This window comes from Oncorhynchus mykiss, chromosome 8 (assembly GCF_057628025.1).
Source record: "Oncorhynchus mykiss isolate SJ-2025 chromosome 8, ASM5762802v1, whole genome shotgun sequence".
NCBI classification, from domain to species: Eukaryota; Metazoa; Chordata; class Actinopteri; order Salmoniformes; family Salmonidae; genus Oncorhynchus; species Oncorhynchus mykiss.
In genome coordinates this window covers 17,619,909-17,647,792 of record NC_143029.1, presented here as the reverse complement: position 1 = coordinate 17,647,792, position 27,884 = coordinate 17,619,909, and the positions used below count along the sequence as shown (strand labels likewise).

The following is a 27,884-nucleotide window of genomic DNA, read 5'->3' as shown; positions in this document are numbered from 1 at the left end:
AGCATTTGTGTTCAGTGAGTCTGCCAGATTAGAGGCAGTAGGGATGTTCTCTTGCTAAATGCGTGAATTAGATCAATTTCCTGTCCTGCTGAACATTTAAAATGTAACGAGTAGCCTACTTTTGGGTGTCAGGGAAATGTTTGGAGTAAAACGTACATTGTGTAGTGAAGTAAAAGTTGTCAAAAATATAAAAAGTAAGTATAGATACCTTAAGTACTTTACACTGTAGGCTACGTATACTGTTGACATTTAAGAGTCTAATAACGTTACTTATAGGGACATACATACGCATGCATTTATTGTAATATGGTTAACAATAACCTCGCATCCTTTTTATTATAGCGTCTCTACTTACAAAGTTGCATCTGCATGCCATTCGGGACACAAAGCTGGTGGGGCAGAATTCAGGGGAGCACACCCTCTCTGGAGCTGCTGCCTGTAACAACTGCGGAATAAAACAAAAGTCGTTTATAATGGAAGCAAAGTCGTAATTATAAAGTTGTATGTACGCGAGTCAGATGTTTAGAAAAACGGTGGACACTTTGATTGTTTGAATTTTAAATGTTGAGGAAATCAATCACCCCATGTCTCGAGCCACTACGCCGGTGGTGCACGGTCTACGGCGGCGAAGGGCTGGCGTGATCAGGCCAGCAATCGGCCTAGTCAAGTGACTCCCAAAGTGTCAGATATAGCTTGCTCGCCAGCTAGCTAACTTGCTAAACTACTTTTGTCAAACAACGTCGTTGACGTCCCTGATGTGGCAATTGAAAGTTGCTGTTTTCAAATTGTGGCTACTACTAGCCATTGTTAATCGACTTTTTAACTAACGTTTGCAAACTACCTTACTAGCTAGCTCAGCTACCAGTTGGCTATGTTGGACTGAGCTAGCTAGCCAGTAAACACAGCTTGCGAGTTCCAGTTTTTAAACTAGATTTATTTCCGTTTTAGGTCCGCCAGTGTCTTGGCAAGTTGTCATGTAAGATTATTTTTATTTTTCTTCGTGTACGCGTCTTGCATATTATTATTTTTTACATCTTGGTTTTAATGAATAACGAGTTAGCCAGTTAGCAATGTCTCTGCCATCCGCTGATATGATCGAAACTCCCCCTGGATATCCCTTTGAAGAAATAGATTATGTGGATATTGAAGTTGAAGAGGTAAGTAACAAGTTAGCTATCTCAACATTTGATTGGAACGTGAGGGATCCTATGATGCAGAAGTTGCCACAGTGCGTGATATCGCAATTGTCATGGTTGCTAGCTCTACCATTGTTAATCAACTTTTTAGCTAACGTTAGCAAACTACCTTACTAGTTAGCCCAGCTACCAGCTGGCTATGTTGGACTGAGCTAGCTAGCTAGCTAGTCAACAAACAGCTTGCTGGCTAGGTGTGAATCACCTCAGCATGGGGTGTGATGTTGGGTTTGAATCACCCCAACATTGTGAAGTTGTATGGCTCATGCAGTAATCCGGTAAATCAGCTTTTTAACTATGCATGGCATGTTTTGTGTATTATGGTTTTGAAAAGGCCTGGGAATTAAATTACCATAACTATCTCACTAATAGCTATGCCATTCATCAATTATTTTGCCATAGACGTTATGGAGAATGGTCAGTTAGCTATGCTCCAAATCTATTTGACAGGTCTTGTTTTGATTGTAGCTAGCTAACTAGCTGCAGTTCCCCACAGGTGGGCCCCACACATCAGACCCCTCCATCAGATCAGCTGACGTTGACTGTCTGCACACAAGAGTTTGATTGATATGCTGGATTGTGTAATGGAACTTGTCCACAACAACGGTGTTAGCTTGGCTAATTCCCAAAACACCCAGATGGAAAGTGGCATTAGTAGGGTCATGATAATAATAGACAAATAACATTTGCATCCAATACACTCGGCTTATGTCATCTACCTGTTATCTTTCAGGTCGTGGGGAGAGGTGCATTTGGTGTTGTCTGCAAGGCCAAATGGAAAGGCAAAGACGTCGCAATCAAGACAATAGAGAGTGAATCTGAAAGGAAAGCGTTCATAGTTGAGGTATTGTCACATTGTACTGGGATACTAGTAGAGAGATTCTGTAAAGTTATGGCAGGGCAGTTTATTACAACCCAAAGAGATCCTTATTGATTCTCTTCCCTCCTCCTCTCCCCTTCCAAGCTGCGACAGCTTTCGCGTGTGAATCACCCCAACATTGTGAAGTTGTATGGCTCATGCAATATTCCGGTAAGTCATCTTTTTAACACACTGATATTTCAGTGTGTTGTTGTTGTAAATACCTTGGAACAGTGGGTTGTTACTGCTATTGGTGTTTCTACAATAAAATCAAGGTAGACAAATGACCAGAACATCGTGGGATACTGTATACCCTAATAACTAGATATTTTTTTCATTTTTGACGGCACAAATTTTCCGATCTAGGTCTGCCTGGTGATGGAATATGCTGAAGGGGGGTCTCTGTACAATGGTGAGTCAATGGACGATGATGTAGGCAAGCCTACTACTAGGCTTGGGCAGTATCCAGATTGTCGTACCTTCATATTGACCTTGTGCCATCCTAGGATATGAACACAAGGGGCGCTATATTCAAACCACACTGAGTCTGTAATCTGAAGGTTAGCAATGCTAATAAGTACACTATATATACAAAAGTATGTGGGCACCCCAAATTAGTGGATTCGGCTATTTCAGCCACACCGGTTGCGCAGAGATGTATAAAATTGAGCACACAGCCATGCAATCTCTGTAGAGAAACATTGGCAGTAGAATGGCCCATACTGAAGAGCTCAGTGACTTTCAACGTGGCTTTGTCATAGGATGCCACCTTTCCAACAAGTCAGTTTGTCAAATTTCTGCACAGCTAGAGCTGCCCCGGTCAACTGTAAGTGCTGTTATTGTGAAGTGGAAATGTATAATAGCAACAACGGCTCAGCCACGAAGTGATAGGCCACATAAGCTCACAGAATGGAACAGCCAAATGCTGAAACGCGTAGCGCTACCTGCTCCAATGCATAGTGCCAACTGTAAAGTTTGGTGGAGGCATGACAATGCCCCCGTGCACAAAGCGAGATCCATACAGAACTGGTTTGTCAAGATCTATGTGGAAGAACTTGACTGGCCTGCACAGAGCCCTGACCTCAACCCCATCAAACACCTTTGGGATGAATGCTGACTGCGAGACAGGCCTAATCACCCAACAACAGTGCCCGACCTCAATAATGCACTTGTGGCTGAATGGAAGCAAGTCCCCGCTGCAATGTTCCAACATCTAGTAGAAATACTTCACAGAAGAGTAGAGGCTGTTATAGCAGCAAAGGGGCACCCAATTCCATATTCATGAACATGATTTTGGAATGTAATGTTTGACAAGCAGGTGTCCACATACTTTTGGGCATGTAGCGTACATTTAACCACTTAGCTAGATGACTAAGTTAGCAAACCAGTTGCACAACTGCAGAGCATTTAGCACATTTTAGACGATTAACTTAATAGTTATAAGATATCTAGCTGGCAAACATTTTATTTTGAATTCCATACTGTAACCAGGCCACCTGGCGCATGCTGCACAACAATGAATGAGTGACTAAAGCATCCGGTCTCTCTTTGTTGTGTGCTTGTAAACAAAACAACGTGATTGGAGACTACCAGTATGCTTCGTCATGAAAACAATGTGACGAGTGAAATGAAGAACGCGATCTGCTTTATCTCCTAACGTATTGTACACAGGACCTTGACGGCAGGTATTTAATCAAGTAGCCACAAATATATAAATATATATATATTTTTTTTAAAGCTTCAAAGAAATGGTTTTCGACGGTATTGAGAAACCATCCTGTGGCTATTTCCAAATTCCCTGGTATACCGCCAAGCCGACCTACTTCTCTACCACACACATTGACATGGCATGTATTTACACAAATTTACAAGCCATGTCAAACAAGTGGAAATATTGCAATCAATGTCAATAACTCCAATACCCAAATGCAAACTATGCTCTTATTAACCCTTTACACTCGTACCCTTATACGTGTAGAAAATTGCAGATTTGGTGCGCAAATAAGCACCTAAATTGGAATGTAGTGGCTGTACAGTGACATGCTATAAGTTACATCAGAGCTCAGGCTCTGCGCTTCAGTGTTATATGGGTTTTGAATTACAGCCGTTCTGAACTTGAGCACAGCTCACGACAACAAGTTGCCCCCATCCCTCCTGGTATTTGGGCAATTTTCTTGTCTTAGTGAGGGAAAATCTGTAAATTAAGATGACTTGATGTAATTTGAAAGATGTGATGTTGAGGATTATAATAAATACCGTTTTGATGTCAAACACCCTTGAGTCCAAATGTGCACATCATAACTCATGTCATATACAGTGTCAGTATTTAGGATCACTATGTTTGATGTACGGTTACAGACGACGTGTTGTCATATCCTGGGTTGTTCTGAACAGAATGAGCCCCTATTTGTTTATTGTGAAGAAAATTTGCCAAGGCGCACACACCTGAATGTACTCATGACTCTTTTCTATGATCTGTTTCTCTGAATTGCCCTGTGAAAGCCTACCACTGTAAGATCGTATTTTATAATTTAGCTAGGCATAGAACAAGCTTTCAAATCATGCCCACCAGACCCAGATTGCGATGTTATAATGGACTGTTTTTGGAATGTATTTTCAGATTTCGTTAATGTAAATGTAAAATGCACACATCAACAGTGCAATGTTTTGATTCAGTCTTGTGTGACGTTAACTGTTGTCTTCACCTTTTGGTCTAATAATTTCTCTTATCTCCTAACTGTTCCATTTAAATTTCGCCTCATCCATATAGGCCAATTCCCATGAGTGTAAAGGGTTATTACTACTGACATGATTCCTTAGATTGGTCAGTACTTTCACAATGACCTGTTAGGAAGTGTTCATGGATCCGTTACCAGAAAGGGGTTCAAATACATGTGTATTTGAGTGTGGTATTTTAAAATACTTTTTTAAAGTACATCGGTTAAATGCAATGGAGTGTTTGAGGCAGTGTATGTATACATTAAAATATTAAACTACTTGTCTTTAATAAATAAAATCATAATACTTACTTTGAATGTATGTGAAATTGAGGCATTCAAAATAGTATTTGAACCCAGGTCTGACTCTTACCTGTACAGGCACTTTACCCCCTTGTATACTTTTCTACCTCTGAATCTCTGTCAAAGTTATTTAAAGTTGGTGTTCTTAGTTGTGGTCGTCACAACTTTGTTGAATGCTTGAAACTATAACTTTGAAGGTATTCTCTCTGTGTGTGTGTGTGTGTGTGTGTGTGTGCACGCGCACGCGCATATTAGTAGTAAACAAGGAAAGTTCTCCCTGGTGAGGACATTTCCCAGGTCCCCACAAGGACAAAGGCTATTTTAGGCTTAGGGGTTAGAGTTATAGAAAATATCATTTTGAATGGCAATTCATTTTATGTTCCCACAGGGATAGTAAAAATTGGTGTATGTGAAAGTGTGTTTGCACTTGTGGACTTTTATGGCTATGGGAGTGTGCGTAATGTGCATGCAGGTGTGTTTTGTGTTTATTTCGAGGTGTCTGTGGTAGTGACTGTGTTCTCTGTCCACAGTGCTGCATGGTGCTGAACCCCTCCCCTATTACACTGCTTCCCATGCCATGAGCTGGTGTTTTCAGTGTTCCCAAGGGGTCGCCTATCTCCATGGCATGAAACCAAAGGCTCTCATTCACAGGGACCTCAAGCCACCCAAGTATGCTCCTCCTCACCACCTCCCCCTCTCTCTCTTGTTTCACTGCCAATAAAGTGCCTTGCTCCCCCACTCAAGGTGTCATTTAATAGATGTGTGATATATTATGCAATAGCATCAGAATATTTGTGTCTGACTTTATTAACCAAAATAGCATAGTTTTATTATATATATATTTTTAATGAGAATAGTCAATGGACGGGCTCCAGTATTTTACTTATGTTTTTGTTCCATTTCTGTTCAATCTGGCTTCAGTAGTAAGGCCTTAGTGTTTTCATAGTGTGCCCCTGACTGAAATGCTTAGAGTAGCTGTATCGGCTCCAGAGGTTATATATTTGGCTCTGACGGAAAAGACTGGAACCTAACCTTCACGCTCTTTGTGTGACACAGCGGGTGTTGCCAGACTGTGTGGTTGTAAAGTTATTTGCTGTAAGGGATCTGACTTTCTTTTTGTATGCATAAAAATAATCTGACTAGCTGTATTCCCTTTTTTTTTTCTTGTTTTTTTATGATTAGAAATGTTTGCTTTGAAGCTAAAGTGGATTTATTATGTGTTTGTAACCCATTTAGACCTCAGTAGCCTTTAGTAGTTACCCTTACGTTGTCTCACAGGTCACTCATTTGAGTGGATCTTTTGTTTACTTGTTTGTTTCAGCCTGCTCCTGGTTGCCGGTGGCACCGTGCTGAAGATATGTGACTTTGGGACAGCGTGTGACATTCAGACCCACATGACCAACAACAAAGGAAGTGCTGCTTGGATGGCCCCAGAGGTGTTTGAAGGCATGTATGAACAGCATGGCAAATGTTTGGAACACGCCATGGGATGCCTGTCCCATCTGTCTTAGAAAGCGCAAATTGGACTCTTTAAGAACAAGGGTATCTAAACAAGTGTAGCCTTTCATAAATGTGTTTATCTAGAGTGCATTGATTGTCAGTGTTTGGTTATGTGATGCTACTGTTGAGAGCAGTGTTTTATACAGTAGGTCTTATGGAAGTGATCGTTAATTGTAATGGTGTGCCACTGTGGCTTTATCACTTACTTGATCACTGGAAGTCACCCCAAACACGTAGACGCCACCATTTCTCAAAGCCGGATTGATCTAACACTTCCATTCATATCTTGGGTGGTATTTATTATTATTATTGTGGTTGTACACACAGACATTTAGAATTGAGGGAAAGATGCAGCATATTGCAGAGACGGTTTCGGTTTCATCCCAAAGAGAATGTACCATTTTAGTCTATGCTCTCAGCCGGTAGTTTAATGCAGGATTTCCCAAACTCGGTCCTGGGGGGCCCCCTGGGTTCACATTTTGTTTTTTGCTCTAGTACTATTCAAATAACCAACTCATCATCAAGCTTTGATTATTTGAATCAGCTGTGAAGTGCTAGGCGCAAAACAACTATACATGCACCCAGGAGGGGCCCCAGGACCGAGTTTGGGAATCCCTGGCCTAATGTATCTTTGTTTTACAAAACACATTGAGGCAGCCTCTTGTCAAGGGGGTCAGGAGGAAACGCAAAGGTAATAGTAATTATCTTGTTTAAGGGAGTAACATGATTTCCATGCAATTTAAACAGCTCACATTTGCCCCCAGAATGACCTCCCTCAAGCTAATTTGCATCACGGGGAGAAATGTTATTACAAAAGGCCTTGGCAGCAAAGCAACTTTAAATCTGAGTTCCAAATGACACCCTATTCCATATATAAATAAAGGTGAGAAAAAAAATATATAGTGCATTATGGGCCCTGGTCAAAAGAAGTCCGCTAAATAGGGAATAGGGTGCCATTTGGGACACAACCCAAAACGTCTGTGTGAAGAGTAGTTTAATTCCACAACATAGCCACAGTAATTAAGCATCTCAGGAGTGGCCCTGAACTAAAATTGCCTCCTTATTTTCATCACACATATGTTCTTAAGGTGCGCAGACCAGATGGATGCTCCTGTGCTTTCCCAAGCACATCGCCCTTCTCCCCAACACTCCTCACACATATTAACTGTGCTTTTTTAAGACTTACTTTTCATCAGCCAATCAGAGCAATCTGAAAGGCCCTGAGTGGAGCTGTTTCTCTCATATGTGCTTTCAGGCAGCAATTACAGCGAGAAGTGTGATGTGTTCAGCTGGGGCATCATTCTCTGGGAGGTGATCACACGCAGGAAGCCCTTTGACGAGATTGGAGGGCCGGCCTTCCGCATCATGTGGGCTGTGCATAACGGTGAGTCTAAGAGGAAGTAGGTGGGGGAGCTGAATGAGTTAATCTCTGTGCTGACACGTCAATCACCCTGGCGTCTCAGAGCCGGCTGCCCAGTGAGACCTGCTGTGAGATTAAATGAGTTACGAGGCTGACGGGGAAGCGCAATTAAAAAGACAGACTCACCTGTATAGTGCTCCCTGCTGTTCCCTCCGTCGCACAGTAGAGTGATGGAGCAGAATGCTAACGGAACACGGACTGTCTGAGAACAGGAGCACACCTGGGGACACGACACTACTGCGTCTGTCATTCCAACAAATTAGCGGTGCCACCACAGCAGGGGCTTTCATTTGCATTAGATTAGAAGTGTTTACTTGTACTGAAATTAACTTTCTGGAACTTGATTACATTTTTAAAAGATTGCGTTTGTATAACCTTTGACCTCTCCATTTTATTGTGTTTGGGTGTTTGTATTCATAGTGATAAATGTTGACGTAGTGCGTCGTATCTCTCTGTTTATATTGATAATGTCCAGGCACCCGGCCACCGCTCATCAAGAGCCTACCCAAACCCATTGAGAGCCTGATGACCCGCTGCTGGTCTAAAGACCCCTCCCAGAGACCCTCCATGGAGGAGATAGTCAAGATCATGACCCATCTTATGCGAGTAAGGCCCTCCTACACTCATACTTATAGAGATGCATTAAATGAAATTGAATGCCTTACCAAGATAGCCGCCCTGCAGACAAGGGATCTCCACCGTGTCCATTCCAGTGTTCCTTTGAATTCCATGCCGACACCGATTCTGGATGGAAGTAGAACTCTTAACCATGGTGTCCTGTTCTCCGACTGCTTGCCTGGTCAGATGGTCAGTGTTGGGAATGTCGTTGTTACGTTTTCTGTCAACCTCTCTTTTCCAGTGCTTCCCAGGATCTGATGAACCCTTACAATATCCGTACCAGTCTTCAGATGAAGGACAGAGTAGCTCGGCCACCAGTACAGGTAGCTACATCTATATCGTTGAAATAGTGGAAGCTTTTATTATCTGCGTTAGTTTTACGTACATAAAACATCATGGACGTAATGTGGAAATATCTCACGTCTCACCACCTCTCTATTGGGTATTACAGGTTCCTATGTGGATTACACTTGCAACAGCAATAAGAGTGACACAAACATGGAGCATGGGGACTCTCCAGGGAGCAACGACACCATCAAGATCACACCTCAGTTTGCACATCAGTTCAGGCCAAAGGTAACGCAGCAACCTGTACTGGTACTTGGCTTGCCATGTCTATCACAACCATTAAATCTGAACAATTTACTTTGTCAGGTGTCTAGGTGAGAGAAGGTAGACAAATTAATGCAATTAGCTACATTTGTGTGGATATGAACAAAATGATTTAAACAAGCATCGTATGACAGTAATCATGGTCATTTTGATGTAATCATCAGTGCACAAAATGTAATTGAGACTTTTTGACCACACTGAATAAGTAGTGAAATGTATTGTAGGCCAACAGTATCTGTTTTGTCTGTGCTCTCAGGTAGACCCGTTGTGGAGCCTGCCTCTGTCCAGAGGGAGCAGTGTTGAGAGCCTGTCGGAGCGAACACACAGTCTGCTGCCCTCAGAGAGCAAAAGAATGAGCGCAGACCTGTCAGAGCTGGAGCACAGGGTGCCTTTCGCTCCCACAGGTAACGTCAGAATCGACACCCTTCACACACCCCAAAATGGATTATACAAGTGTAGGACTACATATTTGACACATCGCACACTTCTAGAAGAGAAGCATACAGTTCATACTTACAGTAATGTTACGTCAGCTAATGAAGTCAGCTTTATTTCAGTACGAGAGAGAGCGCTGGCATCCTACGCCATTAAAGCTACTATCGGGTTGGCAGGTAGCCTAGCGGTTAAGAGCGTTGGGCCAGTAACCAAAAGGTTACTGGTTCGAAGCCCCGAGCCGACTAAGTGAGAGAAAATCAACTATGATATAACACATATGGAATCATGTGGTAACCACAAAAGTGTTAAACAAATCAAAATAGATTTTATATTTGCAATTCTTCAAAGTAGCCACCCTTTGCCTTTATGACAGCTTTGCATACTCTTGGCATTCTCTCAACCAGCTTCATGAGGTAGTCACATGTGTTTCAATGAACAGGTTTGCCTTGTTAAAAGTTAATTTGTTGAATTTCTTTCCTTAATGTGCATTTGAGCCAGTTGTGTTGTGACAAGGTAGGGTGGGTACATAAGATAGCCCTATTTAGTAAAAGACCAAGTCCATGTTATGGCAAGAACAGCTCAAATAAGCAAAGAGAAATGACAGTCCATCATTACTATAAGACATGAAGGTCAGTCAATCTGGAACATTTCAAGAACTTTGAACGTTTCTTCAAGTGCAGTCACAAAAACCAAGTGCTATGATGACACTGGCTCTCATGAGGACCACCACAGGAAAGGAAGACGCAGAGTTGCCTCTGCTGCGGAACATGTCAGATTGCACCACAAATAAATGATTCACAGAGTTCAAGTAGCAGACACATGTCAACATCAACTTCTCAGAGGAGACTGTGTGAATCAGGCCTTGATGATCAAATTTCTGCAAAGAAACCACTACTAAAGGACACCAATAATAAGAAGAGACTTGCCAAGAAACACAAGCAATGGACATTAGACCAGTGGAAATCTGTCCTTTGGTTTGATGAGTCCAAATTTTAGATTTTCGGTTCCAACCACCTTGTCTTTGTGAGACGCAGAATAGGTGAACGGATGAGGAGGTGGTGTGGGGGTGCTTTGCTGGTGACACTGTCTGATTTATTTAGAATTAAAGGCACACTTAACCAGCATGGCTACCACAGCATTCTGCAGTGATGCGCCATCCCAACTGGTTTGGGCTTAGTGGGACTATTATTTGTTTTTCAACAGGACAATGACCTAACACACCTCCAGGCTGTGTAAGTGCTATTTGACCAAGAAGGAGAGCGATGGAGTGCTGTATCAGATGACCTGGCCGCCACAATCCCCTGACCTCAACCCAATTGAGATGGTTTGGGTTGAGTTGGTCTGCAAAGTGGAGGAAAAGCAGCCAACCAAGAGCTCAGCATATGTGGGAACTCCTTCAAGACTGTTGGAAAAGCATTCCTCATGAAGCTGGTTGAGAGAATGGCAAGAGTTCAAAGCTGTCACCAGGAAAAAGGGGGGCTACTTTGCAGTGGTGTAAAGTACTTATGTAAAAATACTTTAATGTGTTACTTAAGTTGTTTTTTGGTGTATCTGTACTTTACTATTTATATTTTTGACTACTTTTACTTCACTACATTCCTTAAGAAAATATTGTACTTTTTACTCCATAAATTTTCCTTGACACCCAAAAGTACTCGTTACGTGAATGCTTAGCAGGACAGGAAAATAGTCAAATTCACGCACTTATCAACCGAACATCCCTGGTCATGCCTCTGATCTGGCGGACTCACTAAACGCACATGCTTCGTTTGTAAGTTGTCTGAATGTTGGAGTGGCTTTCCGGTTTGCTTAATATAAGCAATTTGAAATTATTTTTACTTTTGATACTTAAGTATATTTTAAACCAAATACTTTTATACTTTTACTCAAGTAGAATTTTACTGGGCCACTTTTACTTGAGTAATTTTCTATTAGGGTATCTTTACTTTTACTCAAGTATGATAGTTGGGTACTTTTCCCACCACTACTACTTTGAAGAATCTAAAATATATTTTGATTTGTTAAACTTTTTTGGGGGGTTACGACATGATTCCATGTGTGTTATTTCATAGTTTTGATGTCTTCACTATTATTCTGCAATGTAGAAAATAGTACAAATAAAGACAAACCCTGGAATGAGTAGGTGTGTCCAAACTTTTGACTGGTACTGTTAAGTTGCTTTGGATAAGTGTGTCTGCTAAAATGACTTCAATGTAAATCATGTCTCCCTGTCTGTCAAGATGCATTTCATCTGCTTTCATCTCTGAGGTGATTCCTCATGTAAGCTCCTCCATATGCCCCTCAGCACTGGTGCCAGTCATCTCCCCTCCTTCACACAGATCTAAGGCTCAGACTGAGCTTTATAGACAGGCAGCCCAATTCTGATCTTTCTTCCACTAATTGGTCTTTTGACCAATCACATCGGATCTTTTTCAGAGCTGATCTGATTGTTCCAAAGACTAATTAGTGGAACAAAAAGATCAGAATTGGGCTGCCTGTCTAAACACAGCCAGAGAGAATGCCTTTCATTATTCATCATCTGCCTTGTCAAAATTAAGCTTCCAAGGCATGAGTAAGCTACAATTAGCCTTAGTCTCTATTTGTCAGGGTTTTTCCTCACGTGTTCTTTTCATCTTAATGTGAGACTGTTTTCTGTGAAATATCTTCAGTTTTCTGTCTTATTGTATATAATTATTTCACATTGTTGATGCTGTACATGGTATATCATATGAATATTAGTTTGAAATGTAATCTATTTAGCTTTATCATCTGTTTATCTTCAGTGCTCCTCAATGGTTACTATATATTACAGTATTCGGTGCCATCAATATGGTTTGATCAATTTATTTTATTCCAATTATCATACATATTCTATTGGTACAGTCAAACAGTTTGTTAACCAAATGCCTGTCATGTCTGTGCTGAGACTTCCTATGCAGCATCGCTAGCACTGTGTTGTGAAACTAACCAACCAACCTTAGGACAGGATGCATGTTGCCCGTGCATTGTGCATGTATGTGCTCTGCATGTCAATACAGTCCAGAGGGGAGCGAGGAGAGAGCAGCGTCTGACATGTATGCTCCAGCTCTGGGCCCTCTCTTTGTCTGCATGTGTACGCCAGCTATGTGTGTGTATTTGTTGCAGCACGTCCCCAGTATAAACGAGGCCACCGTAAAACGGCGTCATTTGGCACCATTCTGGACGTTCCCAAGATCGTCGTCACAGGTACCAGTGCGGACTCCCAGGCTACCTGGTACCCTGGGTATAGCTGGCTTGGCTGAACTGAATCAGTGGGTTGCTCTGACACTGCTGGGCCTTTAGTGTCTGTTACTCCAGGTCTCACAGGCTACAGGGGCGCTTGTAGTCAATGCGTCTCAAATGTCACCCTATTCCCTATAGAGTCCCTATGGGCCCTGGTCAAAAGTAGAGTACTAAATATGGAATAGGGTGCCATTTGGCATGCAGTTCTTATATTCTGCCTTGACACTTTACAATTGAATTGAAGTAAGGGTATATTATTTAGTAAGGGGATATTACCACCAGTGATGACTCAATACAAATCAGTATTGAGGCTATGGATGATGATAAACCTGGAGTAACACACGCAGATCTCTTTTTCCTCTGTCTTTTGTGGTTTTGTTAGACGTTAAGAGGGACATGGGTTACACATGCTGGCGGTCTTATCTGTGTTTCACCCTCCAGGCACAAGATGCTGATCAAGCTGTTTCGATTCACACAGATCCATCTTTTAATCAACATATCTAATCCAGATTCATGGATGAATCCAAACGTGTTAGCCTGATGTGCAAAAACAATAGAATAGGCTGTTGATTAAGGGGCACGTCATCAGGTTATTTTTATCATGCCATCAGAAGGGGGGGTGAAATGGATGTGATAAGATTCATAACTCATGGCCCTGTCTGTTTCTCAGATGTCCTTCTTGCTTTGCTGCAGGCATGCAGGGAGTAAATCGGTTGGCTTGGCTTGCTCTCTCAGCTCGTCCTTGTCTTTCATGCATAGAGGACGTCTGTTAAAAGCTTATTTTTTTCTCTTTGCATCCATTAACTTGGTCGATTTGATTGATTTACCTCACATTGAGGGTCACAGCTATTATTACCACCCAAGATGAGGATGAAGGAAACGGGGACAGCAGCACTGGATTTCAAACAAAAAAAGGCCTTTCTATTTAGGAAGGAGGAGCTGCGAGAGACATGTTGAAGGAGAAGTTAATTAATCAGTGACTAAAGGAGAGGGCTGACGTAAGGGGATATTAAAGGTATGACAAGGTTGTTATAACTATGTGGCACACCTAGATGTCACTCATTTCTTCAGTTCATTTGAACCCAGTCTCCATTTAGTAGTTTAATTAGTATGAAGCATTTCAAGTTTTTTGAAGTTCTGGATTGGCATTCTAAATAAAATGTCTATTCAGTGTTATCATAGTAGGTTGGAACTTCAAATGGCTATGCTCGCAAGCACCTCTGTTGCCATACTTTTTACAATTATTATTATTATTTTTTTTTTAAATTTTACCCCTTTTTCTCCCCAATTTAGTGGTATCCAATTGTTTTAGTAGCTACTATCTTGTCTCATCGCTACAACTCCCGTACGGGCTCGGGAGAGACGAAGGTTGAAAGTCATGCGTCCTCCGATACACAACCCAACCAAGCCGCACTGCTTCTTTACACAGCGCGCATCCAACCCGGAAGCCAGCCGCACCAATGTGTCGGAGGAAACACCGTGCACCTGCTGTTGCCATACTTGACAGCAGCAAAGTATATTATTTTTTACACGTGAAATAACAATCACACAATGACAGGACCTTATTCTGATCTACAGTGCCTTCAGAAAGTATTCACGCCACTTGACCTTTTCCACATTTTGTTGTGTTACAGCCTGAATTTAAAATGGATTAAATTTAGGTTTTATGTCACTGGCCTACACACAATACCCATAATGTCAAATTGGAATGAGGTTTTTAGACATTTCTACAAATTTTATTAAAAAGAAAAAGCTGACATGTCTAAGTATTCAGATTCAGTAAGATTTGAAAATGACTGTCATGGAATGATCAACAACCAACTTGACAGAGCTTGATATTTTTTTTCAAAGAATAATGTGCAAATATTGTACAATCCAACTAGAGACCAAGAAAGACTCCGCTGTAATCCCTGCCAAAGGTGATTCTTACATGTGGTGACTCAGGGGTGTGAATACTTATGTAAATGAGGTATATCTGTGTTAATTTTCAACACATTTTCTAACTTCCATTTTGAATTCAGGCTGTAACACAACAAAATTTGTGATAAGTCGAATGGGTATGAATACTTTCTGAAGGCACTGTATAGGCCTAGAGCAACAACTACTGCAGTGACAAATGAGCATTTGTCTCAATCCAACATTCAATGTATTGTTTGTTTCTGTGTGTGTCTGCCTGCCTGTGTGTAGTGTCTTTGTTTCGGAGTTTTGTGCATTGAGAGGTCAAGGTAGTTTTAGATGTTCGCTTCCATATCATGTAAAAAGTTATGCATTCACAATTTTGTAGTTTAGAAAGAAAGAAAAAATCAGTTGTTGAGGGTATTGTTTAGTTAGAAATGTAACTTCGATTGTCCCAAATGGTTTTTTTAATGGTTTCCACCTTAAATATTGCCCTTGTTGCAGTAGTTCAAATGTTGTATGGGTCTGAGATTGATGCCGAGAGGTGTGCGGAGGGTAAAAAAGACCTCCAGTGCTCCCATCGCCAGAAAATTCTCAGCAGCTGAATATTCCAACTCTGAAAACAACCAACTCAGAAGACATTGTTCATAATTCTCCAGCATAGATCGAACTAATAATACTTCTAACTGCCAGATGGCTATCATTTCACCTGTTATTCTGACAATGTCAGGCAGGTCAGAGCCAACCTCAGGTTTACCTTGGCTGGGGATGAAGGAGTGGAGGCAGGTCAGAGCCAACCTCAGGTTTCCCTTGGCTGGGGATGAAGGAGTGGAGGCAGATCAGAGCCAACCTCAGGTTTACCTTGGCTGGGGATGAAGGAGTGGAGGCAGGTCAGAGCCAACCTCAGGTTTACCTTGGCTGGGGATGAAGGAGTGGAGGCAGGTCAGAGCCAACCTCAGGTTTACCTTGGCTGGGGATGAAGGAGTGGAGGCAGGTCAGAGCCAACCTCCGGTTTACCTTGGCTGGGGATGAAGGAGTGGAGGCAGGCTGCAGATCAGGGCCAGACCAGACCTGATTGTGCTATTCAGCACAGGACCCCCCCTGCCCGTTGGCCTTTGCTGGGCCTCAGACAAGACGTGCTATGAACCCTAAAATACCCTAGTTTCCCATCACCAGCACCCCCCCCCAAAAAAAAGCAGATCTGCACAAACGTGACACAGTGAGGCCTAGCTATTCATGTGGTAGGTGTGTGTGTGTTGTGCCGTGTTAGTGTGGGGGTTGAGGGGGATGACTACTACGCTATGGTCATGCTATGGGCATACCAGAGCACATGTGACTGGCCAAGGAGTCGGGGGTTAAATCTGTGCAAATGTCCTGTCTCTGTGTGGCTCTGTGGTTTGGATACCCCACTTTTCACAGACCTCAGACAGACAAGTCCCCCTGGAACTGTCTCTAGGTTTTAACGGTTCCCCTATCTCTCTATCCTGTCCACAGCCACCTGTGAGGCGCAGAGACGGAGATCTGTACAGGACCTCCCTGGGGTCGGCACAGAGTCCAGCCAGGTAAGATGCTCTACAGTAGGACAGCCAGGTAAGATGCTCTACAGTAGGACAGGTAAGATGCTCTACTGTAGGACAGCCAAGTGCTCTACAGTAGGACAGTCAGGTCAGGTGCTCTACAGTAGGACAGCCAGGTCAGGTGCCCTACACTAGGACAGCCAGGTCAGGTGCCCTACACTAGGACAGCCAGGTCAGGTGCCCTACACTAGGACAGCCAGGTCAGGTGCCCTACACTAGGACAGCCAGGTCAGGTGCCCTACACTAGGACAGCCAGGTCAGGTGCTCTACAGTAGGGCAAGGCCTGGATTGACTAGTGTAACACCGTACATAAGCCTTTCACAGAGGGGGAAATGCATGTTATGAAAGCTTTCTCAAAAGCTTTTTGGTGGTATTGTATCTTTTCTCTCTCGCTCTCTGAATTGCATTGCATTTTAACTGATCGTGTTTTGCTTCCTCGGAGGATTTGATGCATGCTCGATCAAACATGGTGTCCAATGGCGGAAAAGCTAAGTGATGTAATGGAGAATGTCACTGTTGCGAAGATGAATATGTTCCAGGTGTAGAAAGAACATTCTCTTGTCTACCTGTGCATTTCTTTTTCAGTAGCAAAATTCCTGTTTAGTTTAAAGATGAAGTAGACTCTGGACCTGTATTGATTTATATTTGTATTGTTCTTGTCTGATACCTTTTTGCACAAGGTTATCTGTGGAGATCAACTTGTGAGTTCCCAGTAGTGGGAAGGAGTGTTTTCCTCTGGTTTTCTTACATGTTTCTCTCTTTCGGGAGTGTGTACATAACCCCAGACAGACTTAAGACTTTGTTTTTCACACTTTACTTGACAAACTATACGTTGTTTCACCCCACTGAAAGAGGCTCAGTGGATTTTGTTGCCGTCTGAAGCCATGGGATGACAGCTATAATAATTGTTGACTTTGCTTGAGGTTCTGGTGTTCAGTGGACAAAAGCAATAGCGGTCCTGTATGGCTCAGTTGATAAACCATGACGCTTGTAACGCCAGGATTGTGGGTTCAATTCCCAAGGCCACCCACTCGTAAAATGTATGCACGACTGTAAGTTGCTTTGGATAAAAGCGTCTACCAAATGGCATAAATTATTATTTATAGGGACATTTTGTGGACATGTGTTTCCACCTCTGATCTTCTATGATTGGCTGTATGAGTGATTGACAGTGTTGTTGGCCTGTTACAGGGGAGCCGGAACAGCAGCAGGTCCTCCAGCCCCAGTGTGAGGATGATGCCGCCTGATAAGACCAGCAGCAGAGGCTATAGCTTCTCTCCCGATGACCCCACAGGTACAGTAGTATTGGTGGCAGGTAGCCTAGCGGGTTAGAGCGCTGGGCCAGTAACCAAAAGGTAGCTAGTTCCAATCCCCAAGGCGTCAAGGTGAAAAATCTGCCCTTGAGCAAGGCCTTAACCCTAATTGCTCCAGGGTCACCGTTGATGATGGCAGACCCTGGCCGTGACCCCACTCTCCGAAGGGGGAGTTGGGATATGCAAAAAGACAAGGGTCTATTTCTGTTGAAGGACTTCTGGTGTCTATTGATAACTGAATGCCTGCCCAGTGGACTCGGCTTACATCGAGTCCACTACTGTCACTGTCAGAGCAACAAAAAAACACGAGTCTTGCTCTCTCCTGCCCAGATACCAACGGCTCAGACAACTCCATTCCCATGGCATATCTCACTCTGGACCACCAGCTGCAGGTAGGGAATCATTTCATACCAGACCTCCCCTGTCCTGCTAATGTTAAGCATTATTTTATACCACGATACATCTTGTTCTCACTCCCATCCCATTCAACTGTTTGTGTGGACCTGTCCAAAAACAATATGGTGTCACAGTGAATCTTGTTTTTTTTTTTGTGTGCGTGTTGATATGCTATTTTGTTTTAATTGAAATGTTGATGTTTTCCCCACTCAAAGATGATTTCAACGACACTGCAAATTGACTAATTCAATTAGGGCAGGATAGCATACTTTCTCAGAGTTTATCTAAAAAGAGGAATGTCTGTATAAATATCAACTGGCAACGGCGGTGAGATATTTTGTATATTTTTAAAAGCTCAGATGAATCTGAAACTCTAAAATGTATTTATACCATCTAACTGGATATATGCTTCCAAATCAATTAATCGCATGGTTTATTTTCAGCCCCTCGCTCCTTGCCCAAAATCCAAAGAGTCCATGGCTGTGTTTGAGCAGCACTGTAAAATGGCCCAGGAGTACCTAAAAGTGCAGACAGAAATCGCCTTGCTGATCCAGAGAAGGTAAATAGTGAACATTTACTGTACCTCTCCATCTTGTAGGGCAAGCGTTCAGCCACCACCAAAGGGCTGAGGTAATGCTCTGTTCTTTCATTCTGTCAGCGCTCCAGAGTTCAGTGTAATTAACTCTAGTCTGTACTGTAGGCCCTGCTGAATGTGACCATACACATCTGTGCGATCCAAGCAGACACAAATGTCTCCCCATTTAAGCGGGTGATCTGTCTTGTGACTAACTGAACAAGCAGCTCCATCAGATGTGAAACATGTATTTAGACTTGGGCATATGACTGCTGAGGGCAGAGGTCCACCCAAAGGCAATTACTAATTTAGATGACCAATGACATTCAAACAGGCCTGCTAAGCTGTGCAAGTCGAGCGTTGTGGAACAACTGGCTGTGTTTGGATGAAGAGCTAATCTCCTATTCATAGACCATGACTTTAGCAAGGAATTACCACATTTGTGGAATCAGCGGTTTTCTCACAGAAGCGATTGAATGCTTTGGTGCTTCGTCATCCACCAGCCTCTCAGCTGTGCTTATTGCATGTGATGCTATTCCTCTGTTCAAGCACAGAGTAATTCACATTAATTCACAGTTGTCTTAATCACATTTTTTATTATTACTTAAAGGTGCGATATGTAGAAATTGCACCTCCATTTCCTGGTTGTTAAAATTGTAATAATTTGCCTGATTTCAGTTTGTGCCAAAACAAGCAATGGATAGTGTAGAGCAGTGATTCTCAACTGGGGAGTAACGGGAGGATTTTAAAGGGTCGCGGGACTTGTGCAAGAATAATAAAATAACATTATTTGCTGACTTAACACATGCAGTGTGTCTGCAGTGGTGAAATGGCTAGCTACATTTGGACTCGGAGGGGTTCACGCTCCACTCACTCACTGACCAATACAATAAATTCTCCCCCCACGCACACACACACACACTGATCCAATGAAATGACACATTTCGCTACATCTGCAATAACATCTGCAAAATGTGTATGTGACCAATAAACATTTAATTTGACAAACTGATCCAATAAAAATTTCATTCTGCAACATTGTTTTAAATGTGACACGTCCAATCCGATAATACAGATCTTCTTCTGACAGCTAGCTTGATTGACAGCTAACTACGCAGAGGTGTTCTGCCGGCATTGCACATGTGGACAGTTGGATGTCATTTAGCTCATGTAGTCTAGCTGTCAGAGTAAAATCATGGACCATTTTTTTTTAAAACGTGCAGCTCCCTCTTCATCTACTGCTGCTACCAACGTCAACAACAAGGCAGACAACCTGGTCCCTGTCAAGAAGAGAAAATACCAACCGACTTCATCAAATATAGTTTTATATAGAAGAGGCAGGGTGAGTGTAGACCGCAACGAGCTGTTCGCTAATGAGAACATGAAACCCAAAAATGAAAAGGCATCTGGGCACCAAGCATCCAAGCCACAAAGACAAGACAGCTGACTTTTTCTTTTTTTTTAAAGGAAATGTCAATATCTGGAGGCCTCACAAGATTCATTGAAGAACGTCTGCATGGTACAAGAAAAGGAAATGTCAATATCTGGAGGCCTCACAAGATTCATTGAAGACCGTCTGCATGGTACAAGAAAAGGCACTTTGTGCATCAAACCTTGTGGCCCAGCGTATTACTAAGTGCAACAACAAAAAAACAGCACAGAGGATCTCATACTCCCTGCTGCGATTGATAAATGCACTGAAATCTTCGGAGAGTCAGCCGCAACATACATAAAACTATACCCATATCCAATGACACTATGAGGAGGAGAATCCCGGACATGTCTGGGGACATAACGTGCCAGACATCAGAGTACATCAGTGCAAATTTCCATTACGCACTGCAGCTTGATGATTTCACAGATATGGCTAACCATGCAATTCTAATGGTCTATGTCAGACACGTCTGGGATAATAACTTTGCGAAGCAGTTCCTTTTTAGTGTCGATTTGCCCACCACCACCACTCCAGAGGCTGTCTTTAGCACAATGGATATGTTCCTGGCCTCCGTGGGACTGGCCTGGGATGGGTGTGTCGGTGTGACCACAGATGAGGCAGCTGCCATGACGGGACAGCACTCTGGAGTAGTAAAGCGGATCCTGAAGAGAGCACCGAGTGCGACGTGGATCCACTGATTCCTACACAGGGAGGCTTTGGCAGCGAAGGACATCATGGCTGAGCTCCACGCCACTCTCCACAATGTGAGTGAAAAGTGGTTGTTTCCAGGCCTTCTGCAGGGATATGGGGAGGGAGCACCAGCAGGTGTTTCCAGGCCTTCTGCAGGGATATGGCGAGGGAGCACCAGCAGGTGCTTTATCATGCAGAGGTCCACTGGCTTTCCAGGGGTAAACTGCTGGGTCGCTTTTATGAGCTTCCAACATTTCGATTGTGAGGAATGGCTCTCGCAAGTTGCCTACCTGGCAGATATTTTTAACCATCTGAATTCGCTCAAGGGAGGGGTCATAATCGATTTTAACAGATGGACAAAGTGGATGGCTTCCAGATGAAGCTTACCATTTGGGCAAATCATGTTTCTAATGGGAGGATTGACGTGTTTCCCAATGCTGATTTTTGAGATTCAGAATCTGATCAACATAAGGCACACTGAAAAATAAATAGTTAAACAGCATCTTGTCAAGCTGCAGGGAAGGTTTTGCGACTACTTCCTGGAGGAGAACAGGAGACTAGACGACTGGACCCGGGACCCCTTTTGAGTGGAGATGGGAAGCGTCACGTTGCCAAGTAATGAATAGGATCAGCTGGTGGAGCTGTCATTTGATAGCGGACTGAGCATGCACTTCCTGGAAATGACACTGCCATTCTGCTGCAGCGTAATGAGAGAGTATCCTGCTCTCACCTGTCATGAGTCATTAATAAAGAATTCCTAATGATTGTTGTTTCTTCTATTTGAAACACTGGTATGTGTTACTGAGTCTGATCATGTATTACACCCCACTCCTGAACTGGTTGCCTAATTAAATGGCTTATTCTCTTGAATTGATAATACATGTTTTCTCAGTTAATATGGCTGTGTAATGACTTTCTTTAATACCATAATTGAGTCTATTTTGCAAGTGAAACCTGCCCAAGAAGGCAGCTGCAATGCAACATTACAAAATGTTATCATCAACAGTCCATAATATTGGGTTGTGACTTAATTGTGACTTTGAAATGTGGGTCCCCAGACAAAACCAGTTGTGTAGAGAATCATTGTTCCCTCTAAACTGCTGTAAAATATATTTTCATTAAATCAAAAATATAGTATTTTCAGCTGTTTAAAGCTGGTTTACAAAACCAAAAGTAGATGACACAAAAACAAAACTTAAAGAACAGGAAGCATAGAAATGGGGCACATAGAACAGATACCGGGGAACAGTGGGTTATCTGCCCTGTTCAGGGGCAGAATGACAGATTTTCACCTTGTCAGCTCGGGGATTCGATCCAGCAACCTTTCGGTTACAGGCCCAACGCTCTAACTACATTTCTATGTGAATGTGGTCGGGTCACCCAAAAAGTTACATATTGCAGCTTTAATGGCATATCCCTTTCCTTTTTTTCTTGTTCTCATTCTGTATGCTTTTCTCTCTCCTCTCCGACGCCTTTCTTTTTAATCTTAATCATGTTTGTATTTTCTTATGTAAACTGCACTGCAATTAAGTTTTCTGTATTGTAAAGTGCACCATTGTGGCACATGTAAAAAAAGAAACGTACTCTCACTATCAACTGCGTTTATTTTCAGCAAACTTAACGTGTAAATATTTGCATGAACATAAGATTCAACAACTGAGACATAAACTGAACAAGTTCCACAGATGTGATTAACAGAAATTGAATAATGTGTCCCTGGACAAAGGGGAAGTCAAAATCAAAAGTAACCGTCAGTATCTGATGTGGCCACCAGCTGCATTAAGAACTGCAGTGCATCTCCTCATGGACTGCACCAGATTTGCCAGTTCTTGCTCTGAGATGTTACCCCACTCTTCCACCAAGACACCTGCAAGTTCCCGGCCATTACTGGGGGGAATGGCCCTAGCCCTCACCCTCCGATCCAACAGGTCCCAGACGTGCTCAATGGGATTTGAGATCTGGGCTCTTCGCTGGCATTGGCAGAACACTAACATTCCTGTCTTGCAGGAAATCACTCACAGAACGAGAGGTATGGCTGGTGGCATTGTCATGCTGGAGGGCCATGTCAGGATGAGCCTGCAGGAAGTGTACCACATGAGGGAGGATGATGTCTTCCCTGTAACGCACAGCATTGAGATTGCCTGCAATGACAACCAGCTCAGTCCGATGATGCTGTGACACACCGCCCCAGACCATGACGGGCCCTCCACCTCTAAATTGATCCCACTCCAGAGTACAGACCTCGGTGCAACGCTCATTCCTTTGACAATAAACGCGAATCCGACCATCACCCCCAATGAGACAAAACCGCCACTCGTCAGTGAAGGGCACTTTTTTACCAGTCTTGTCTGGTCCAGCGACGGTGGGTTTGTGCCCATAGGCGACATTGTTGCCGGTGATGTATGGTGAGGACCTGCCTTACAACAGGCCTACATGCCCTCAGTCCAGCCTCTCTCAGCCTATTGCGGACAGTCTGAGCACTGATGGAGGGATTGTGTGAGCACTGATGGAGGGATTGTGCTTTCCTGGTGTAACTCGGGCAGTTGTTGTTGCCATCCTGTACCTGTCCCGCAGATGTGATGTTCGGCTGTACCAATCCTGTGCAGGTGTTGTTACACGTGGTCTGCCACTGCGAGGAAGATCAGCTGTCTGTCCTGTCTCCCTGTAGCGCTGTCTTAGGAATCTCACAGTATGGACATCGCAATTTATTGCCCTGGCCACATCTGCAGTCCTCATTCCTCCTTGCAGCATGCCTAAGGCATGTTCACGCAGATGAGCAGGGACCCTGGGCATCTTTCTTTTGGTGTTTTTCAGAGTCAGTAGAAAGGCCTCTTGTGTCCTAAGTTTTTCATAACTGTGACCTTAATTGCCTACCGTCTGTAAGCTGTTTAGTGTCTTAACGACCGTTCCACAGGTGCACGTTCATTAATTGTTTATGGTTCATTGAACAAGCATGGGAAACAGTGTTTAACCCCTTTACAATGAAGATCTGTGAAGTTATTTGGATTTTTACGAATTTTCTTTGAAAGACAGGGTCCTGAAAAAGGGACGTTTCTTTTTTTGCTGAGTTTGTGTAAATGATACCAATCTATATCTCCAGGAAGGAGTTGATCGCTGAACTGGACCAAGATGAGAAGGACCAGCAGAACACGTCCCGCCTGGTCCAGGAGCACAAGAAGCTGCAGGAGGAGAATAAGTCTCTGTCCACCTACTACCAGAAGTGCAAGAAGCAGCTGGAACTGATCCGCGCCCAACAACCGAAGAGACAGGGCACCTCATGATGATCCACAAGCTGGCCCCTACCTGACTCATGCTGCAGAGACACAAGCAAACTCTCCCCATGTCATATCCCCTGTTCTCCTCCTCTTCCTCTTCTCTTCCTCTCCTCTACTGATCTGGGTCACCTGTAGTCTGGTCTGCAACCCAAACCTCTACTGTTCTGGGTCACTTGTAGTCTGGTTTCAAACCCTAACCTCTACTGTCCTGGGTCAGCTGTAGTCTAGACTGAAACCCAAACCCTACCTGCAAAGCATTTGCCACTATCTCTCTCCTCCTCCCTCTGCCCTATGTTAGCTATGATCTCAACCTAGGTGCCCCCGCCCACCAGCACCTGGGCCCTGTAGGTTCCAGTGGATCTTGTTTTACCTTGTACTGTAAAGAGACCTGTGTTTTACTGTATACCTGCATGTTGCGTCATAGACACACTGCTCATAACATGGAATGGACAATGAGGTGCACTCAAGCAGGCTGTTATGGAAAGTCTCTGTGTCCATATGTATGCACATCTTTACAGTATATTCTTTGATTGCAGACCAAAACAATCAGCATCTATCTACCCTCTCTGTCCATAAAGAGCTGTAGTCATGAGGTTGTGATTGCCCTAGATACAGTGAACACAAAGGGCAGAGGAGTGGGCTTCTATCCCTCAATGGTCAGCCATCCTTTGGGTCAGAAAGGATGCTTCTTGAGGTGTGAGTCCTGTACAGTAACCTCCTATTGCCTTGTGTTCCACAGCCTGATGGGAGGGGAGGCCAGTGAGGGGTGTGAAATATGTTTGTCTCTATTGCTCTCAGGGCCCCTCGGACCCTCCCCTGGGCTGCCTGGTCCGTGTGTGTGTCCTCCTCCCACAGTCCAGTCCTCCCGTTGGTTAGTCCGCCCCTGACCTGTCTTCCTTACTGGCTAGTGGCCATGTGTCCTTGAGAATGTGAAAAACAAAGATGGACGTGTGAGTTACGTTCAGAATTTGGCGTTTTTAATGAATTACGAACTGAATTTATTTGACTGTGATCACTAAGTTCTAAGTGTGTTTTTTACCCTCTTAGGCAGAAATAGACACTCTTGTATCTATATAATGTAGAATCTCTGTTCTCGCTCCTAGTTTTTATGGCAGCATAACCCCTCACAGAAGAAATCCACCACAACCTGACAACCTATCTGAAACTATTTCATGTAAGTTGCATTCATTTTAACGGTGGATGTATTTTAGATATGCCTTGCATATCCATGATGTGTCTGTGGATACAAAAAAGAATGTCTTGACACAAGCAAAATATGAGACTTATTTTTTCAACCTGCTTAAGTAAAATAAACTTTGTACGAGGTTGAAAGTGCAACATGTTTATCAAGACTTCAGTATTTTGTGTTTCTTTGTCTTTTATTATTCTATAATTTTACTTTGTATAAGTAAGACACCGTTTTTGTGTTAGGGATTATAATCTTATCTGGTATGGGAATATACTGAGGTACAGTGCATTCGGAAAGTATTCAGACCCCTTGACTTTTTCCACATTTTGTTACGTTACAGCCTTGTTCTAAAATTGATTCAACAAAAACATTTCCTTCATCAATCTACACACAATGTCCCATAATGACAAAGCAAAAACAGACATGTTTAGACATTTTTGTTATTACAAATAAAAAGCTGAAATATCACATTTTACATAAATATTCAGACCCTTTACTCAGTACTTTGTTGAAGCACCTTTGGCAGAGATTTCAGCCTCGAGTCTTCTTTGGTATGAAGCTACAAGCTTAGCACACCTGTATTTGGGGAATTTCTCCCATTCTTGGGGAGCATTGCTGTACAGCTATTTTCAGGTCTCTCCAGAGATGTTTGAACGGGTTCATGTCCGGGCTCTGGCTGGGCCACTCAAGGACATTCACAGACTTGTGCCGAAGCCGTTCCTGCATTGTCTTAGTTGTGTACTTAATGTCGTAGTCCTGTTGGAAGTTGAACCTTTCCCCCAGTCTGAGGTCCTGAGTGCTCTTAGGCAGGTTTTCATCAAGGATTACTCTGTTCACCTTTCCCTCGATCCTGACTAGTCTCCCCACCTCATGATGTTGCCACCACCATGTTTCACCATAGGGATGGTGCCAGGTTTCCTCCAGACGTGACGCTTGGCATTCAGGCCAAAGAGTTCAATCTTGGTTTCATCAGACCAGATAATCTTGTTTCTCATGGTCTGATAATATTTAGGTGACTTTTGGCAAACCCCAAGCAGGCTGTCATGTGCTTTTTTACTGAGGAGTGGCTTCTGTCTTGCCACTCTACCATAAAGGCCTGATTGGTGGAGTGCTGCAGAGATGGTTGTCCTTCTGGAAGGTTCTCCCATCTCCACAGAGGAACTCTAGAGCACCTTCAGAGTGACCATCGGGTTCTTGGTCACCTCCCTGACCAAGGCCCTTCTCCCCCGATTGCTCAGTTTTGCCAGGCGGCCAGCTCTAGGAAGATTCTTGGTGGTTCCAGACTTCTTCCATTTAAGAATGATGGAGGCCACTGTGTTCTTGGGGACCTTCAATGCTGCAGACATTTTTTGGTATCCTTCCTCACAGGTGGACTCCAAGTTGTAGAAACATTTCAAGGATGATCAATGGAAACAGGATGCACCTGAGCTTGAGTTCGAGTCTCATAGCAAAGGGTCTGAATACTTGTTCTTTTTTTTAAATGTTATTATGGGGTATTGTGTGTAGATGGAATCATATTTTAGAATAAGGTGGTAACGTAACAAAATGTGGGAAAAGTAAAAGGGTCTGAATACTTCCCGAAAACACTGTATACAAGGAGAGACCTATCCCTCTCCTAAATGTTGGTTTTTATTTCACATGTTGCCTTAGAATTTTATTGCTAGCTGTTAAAGTACTTGACTTGTTTTTCTTTGCTATGTTGAGGTGGGAGAAGTTGTTCACTTGCGCCTCATTTTAATGGACAGTCAGTGAGAATGGACAGTCAGTGAGAATTATGTGACTTTGTGTTTTTTGGGGAGGATTGTTTATTATGCTAATGAATCCCAGGAGGCTGACTGTCTGGTCAATGGTGATGTCAATATGCTGCAAAGGAAATCTTAATGAAATCTTGTCACTGCTTTCCCCAATGAATATAATTAATCCCAGTAGCTTTAAGTATCCATGAAAAAAAGTTAAAAGAAATTATCTTACTTTAAAAAGTTGTCTTGCTGTTTAATTTGAGCAGACCTGTCTTAGCTACAGTCCTTCAAATGTTTTGCACAATCATCTGGTTTTACTGATCACATGTAACAAACAGTTTGATTTTGGTACTTTGAAATACACATTCTGATGTACGAGACAGGATAGGTGAAATTGTGGGTTAATTTGTTGCAGTGAGTATATACCTAGTTTTTCAGTTTAAAGTTATGTTCACTATATCTTTTTATTGACCATTTCCTGTATATAAATGTTTCTTAATCTATTGGGAACAGGTATGTGCCTAGGAGGGAGGCATCATGAAATAAACTAAACAGGGACAAATTGTATTATTTGAACATGTTTTATATATTTGTATGAGATAGAGTGTATGTGTGTGTTCACATCTGCACAGACACCCAAATAATTCATAAAACATGTGATCCACATTGCTCATGGTTACTAAAAATGCCAGGACATAATCCCTAGTTGTTATGATTAGAAAGTGAGCTAAATGAATCTGTGCATGTGTTTATGTTCACGTTAGGTCTCAAAGCTACCAGTAACACCCTCAAAACAAACTGTTGTGTGGGCTGGGGTAAGGCATTTACACCTGGACTGCCAACACAAAACAGTCTGGTAAAGGATGGAAGACTGATGACCCG

General features: G+C 42.9%; 1 protein-coding gene across 4 annotated transcripts; it reads left to right on the top strand.

Annotated features, from left to right (window-relative positions):
- Window positions 1-27,569, top strand: LOC110529509 (mitogen-activated protein kinase kinase kinase 7). Of its 4 annotated transcripts, XM_090242719.1 has the most exons (18): window positions 1-194; window positions 343-1,157; window positions 1,927-2,037; window positions 2,158-2,223; window positions 2,419-2,464; window positions 5,603-5,741; window positions 6,394-6,522; window positions 7,832-7,956; window positions 8,468-8,598; window positions 8,852-8,933; window positions 9,062-9,186; window positions 9,479-9,626; window positions 12,802-12,882; window positions 16,309-16,376; window positions 17,583-17,685; window positions 18,035-18,096; window positions 18,544-18,659; window positions 23,900-27,569. In XM_090242719.1, exons 2-18 carry the CDS (start codon window positions 1,071-1,073, stop codon window positions 24,078-24,080), a joined length of 1,800 nt encoding a protein of 599 aa, XP_090098845.1. In that variant the 5' UTR covers window positions 1-194; window positions 343-1,070; the 3' UTR covers window positions 24,081-27,569. The 4 variants fall into 4 exon arrangements, with proteins under 4 accessions (XP_090098845.1, XP_090098846.1, XP_090098848.1 ...); XM_090242720.1 differs by lacking the exon at window positions 12,802-12,882; XM_090242721.1 differs by lacking the exon at window positions 343-1,157 and having other exon boundaries at window positions 83-194.
- Window positions 27,570-27,884: the final 315 nt, after the last annotated feature.

Excerpts from the sequence above, each read along its gene's own strand:
- LOC110529509 (XM_090242719.1), top strand. The coding sequence starts at position 1,071 with ATGTCTCTGCCATCCGCTGATATGATCGAAACTCCCCCTGGATATCCC. Across the intron at positions 5,742-6,393 it reads AGGGACCTCAAGCCACCCAA|CCTGCTCCTGGTTGCCGGTG; the intron begins GTATGCTCCTCC and ends TGTTTGTTTCAG. Across the intron at positions 8,934-9,061 it reads TAGCTCGGCCACCAGTACAG|GTTCCTATGTGGATTACACT; the intron begins GTAGCTACATCT and ends TGGGTATTACAG.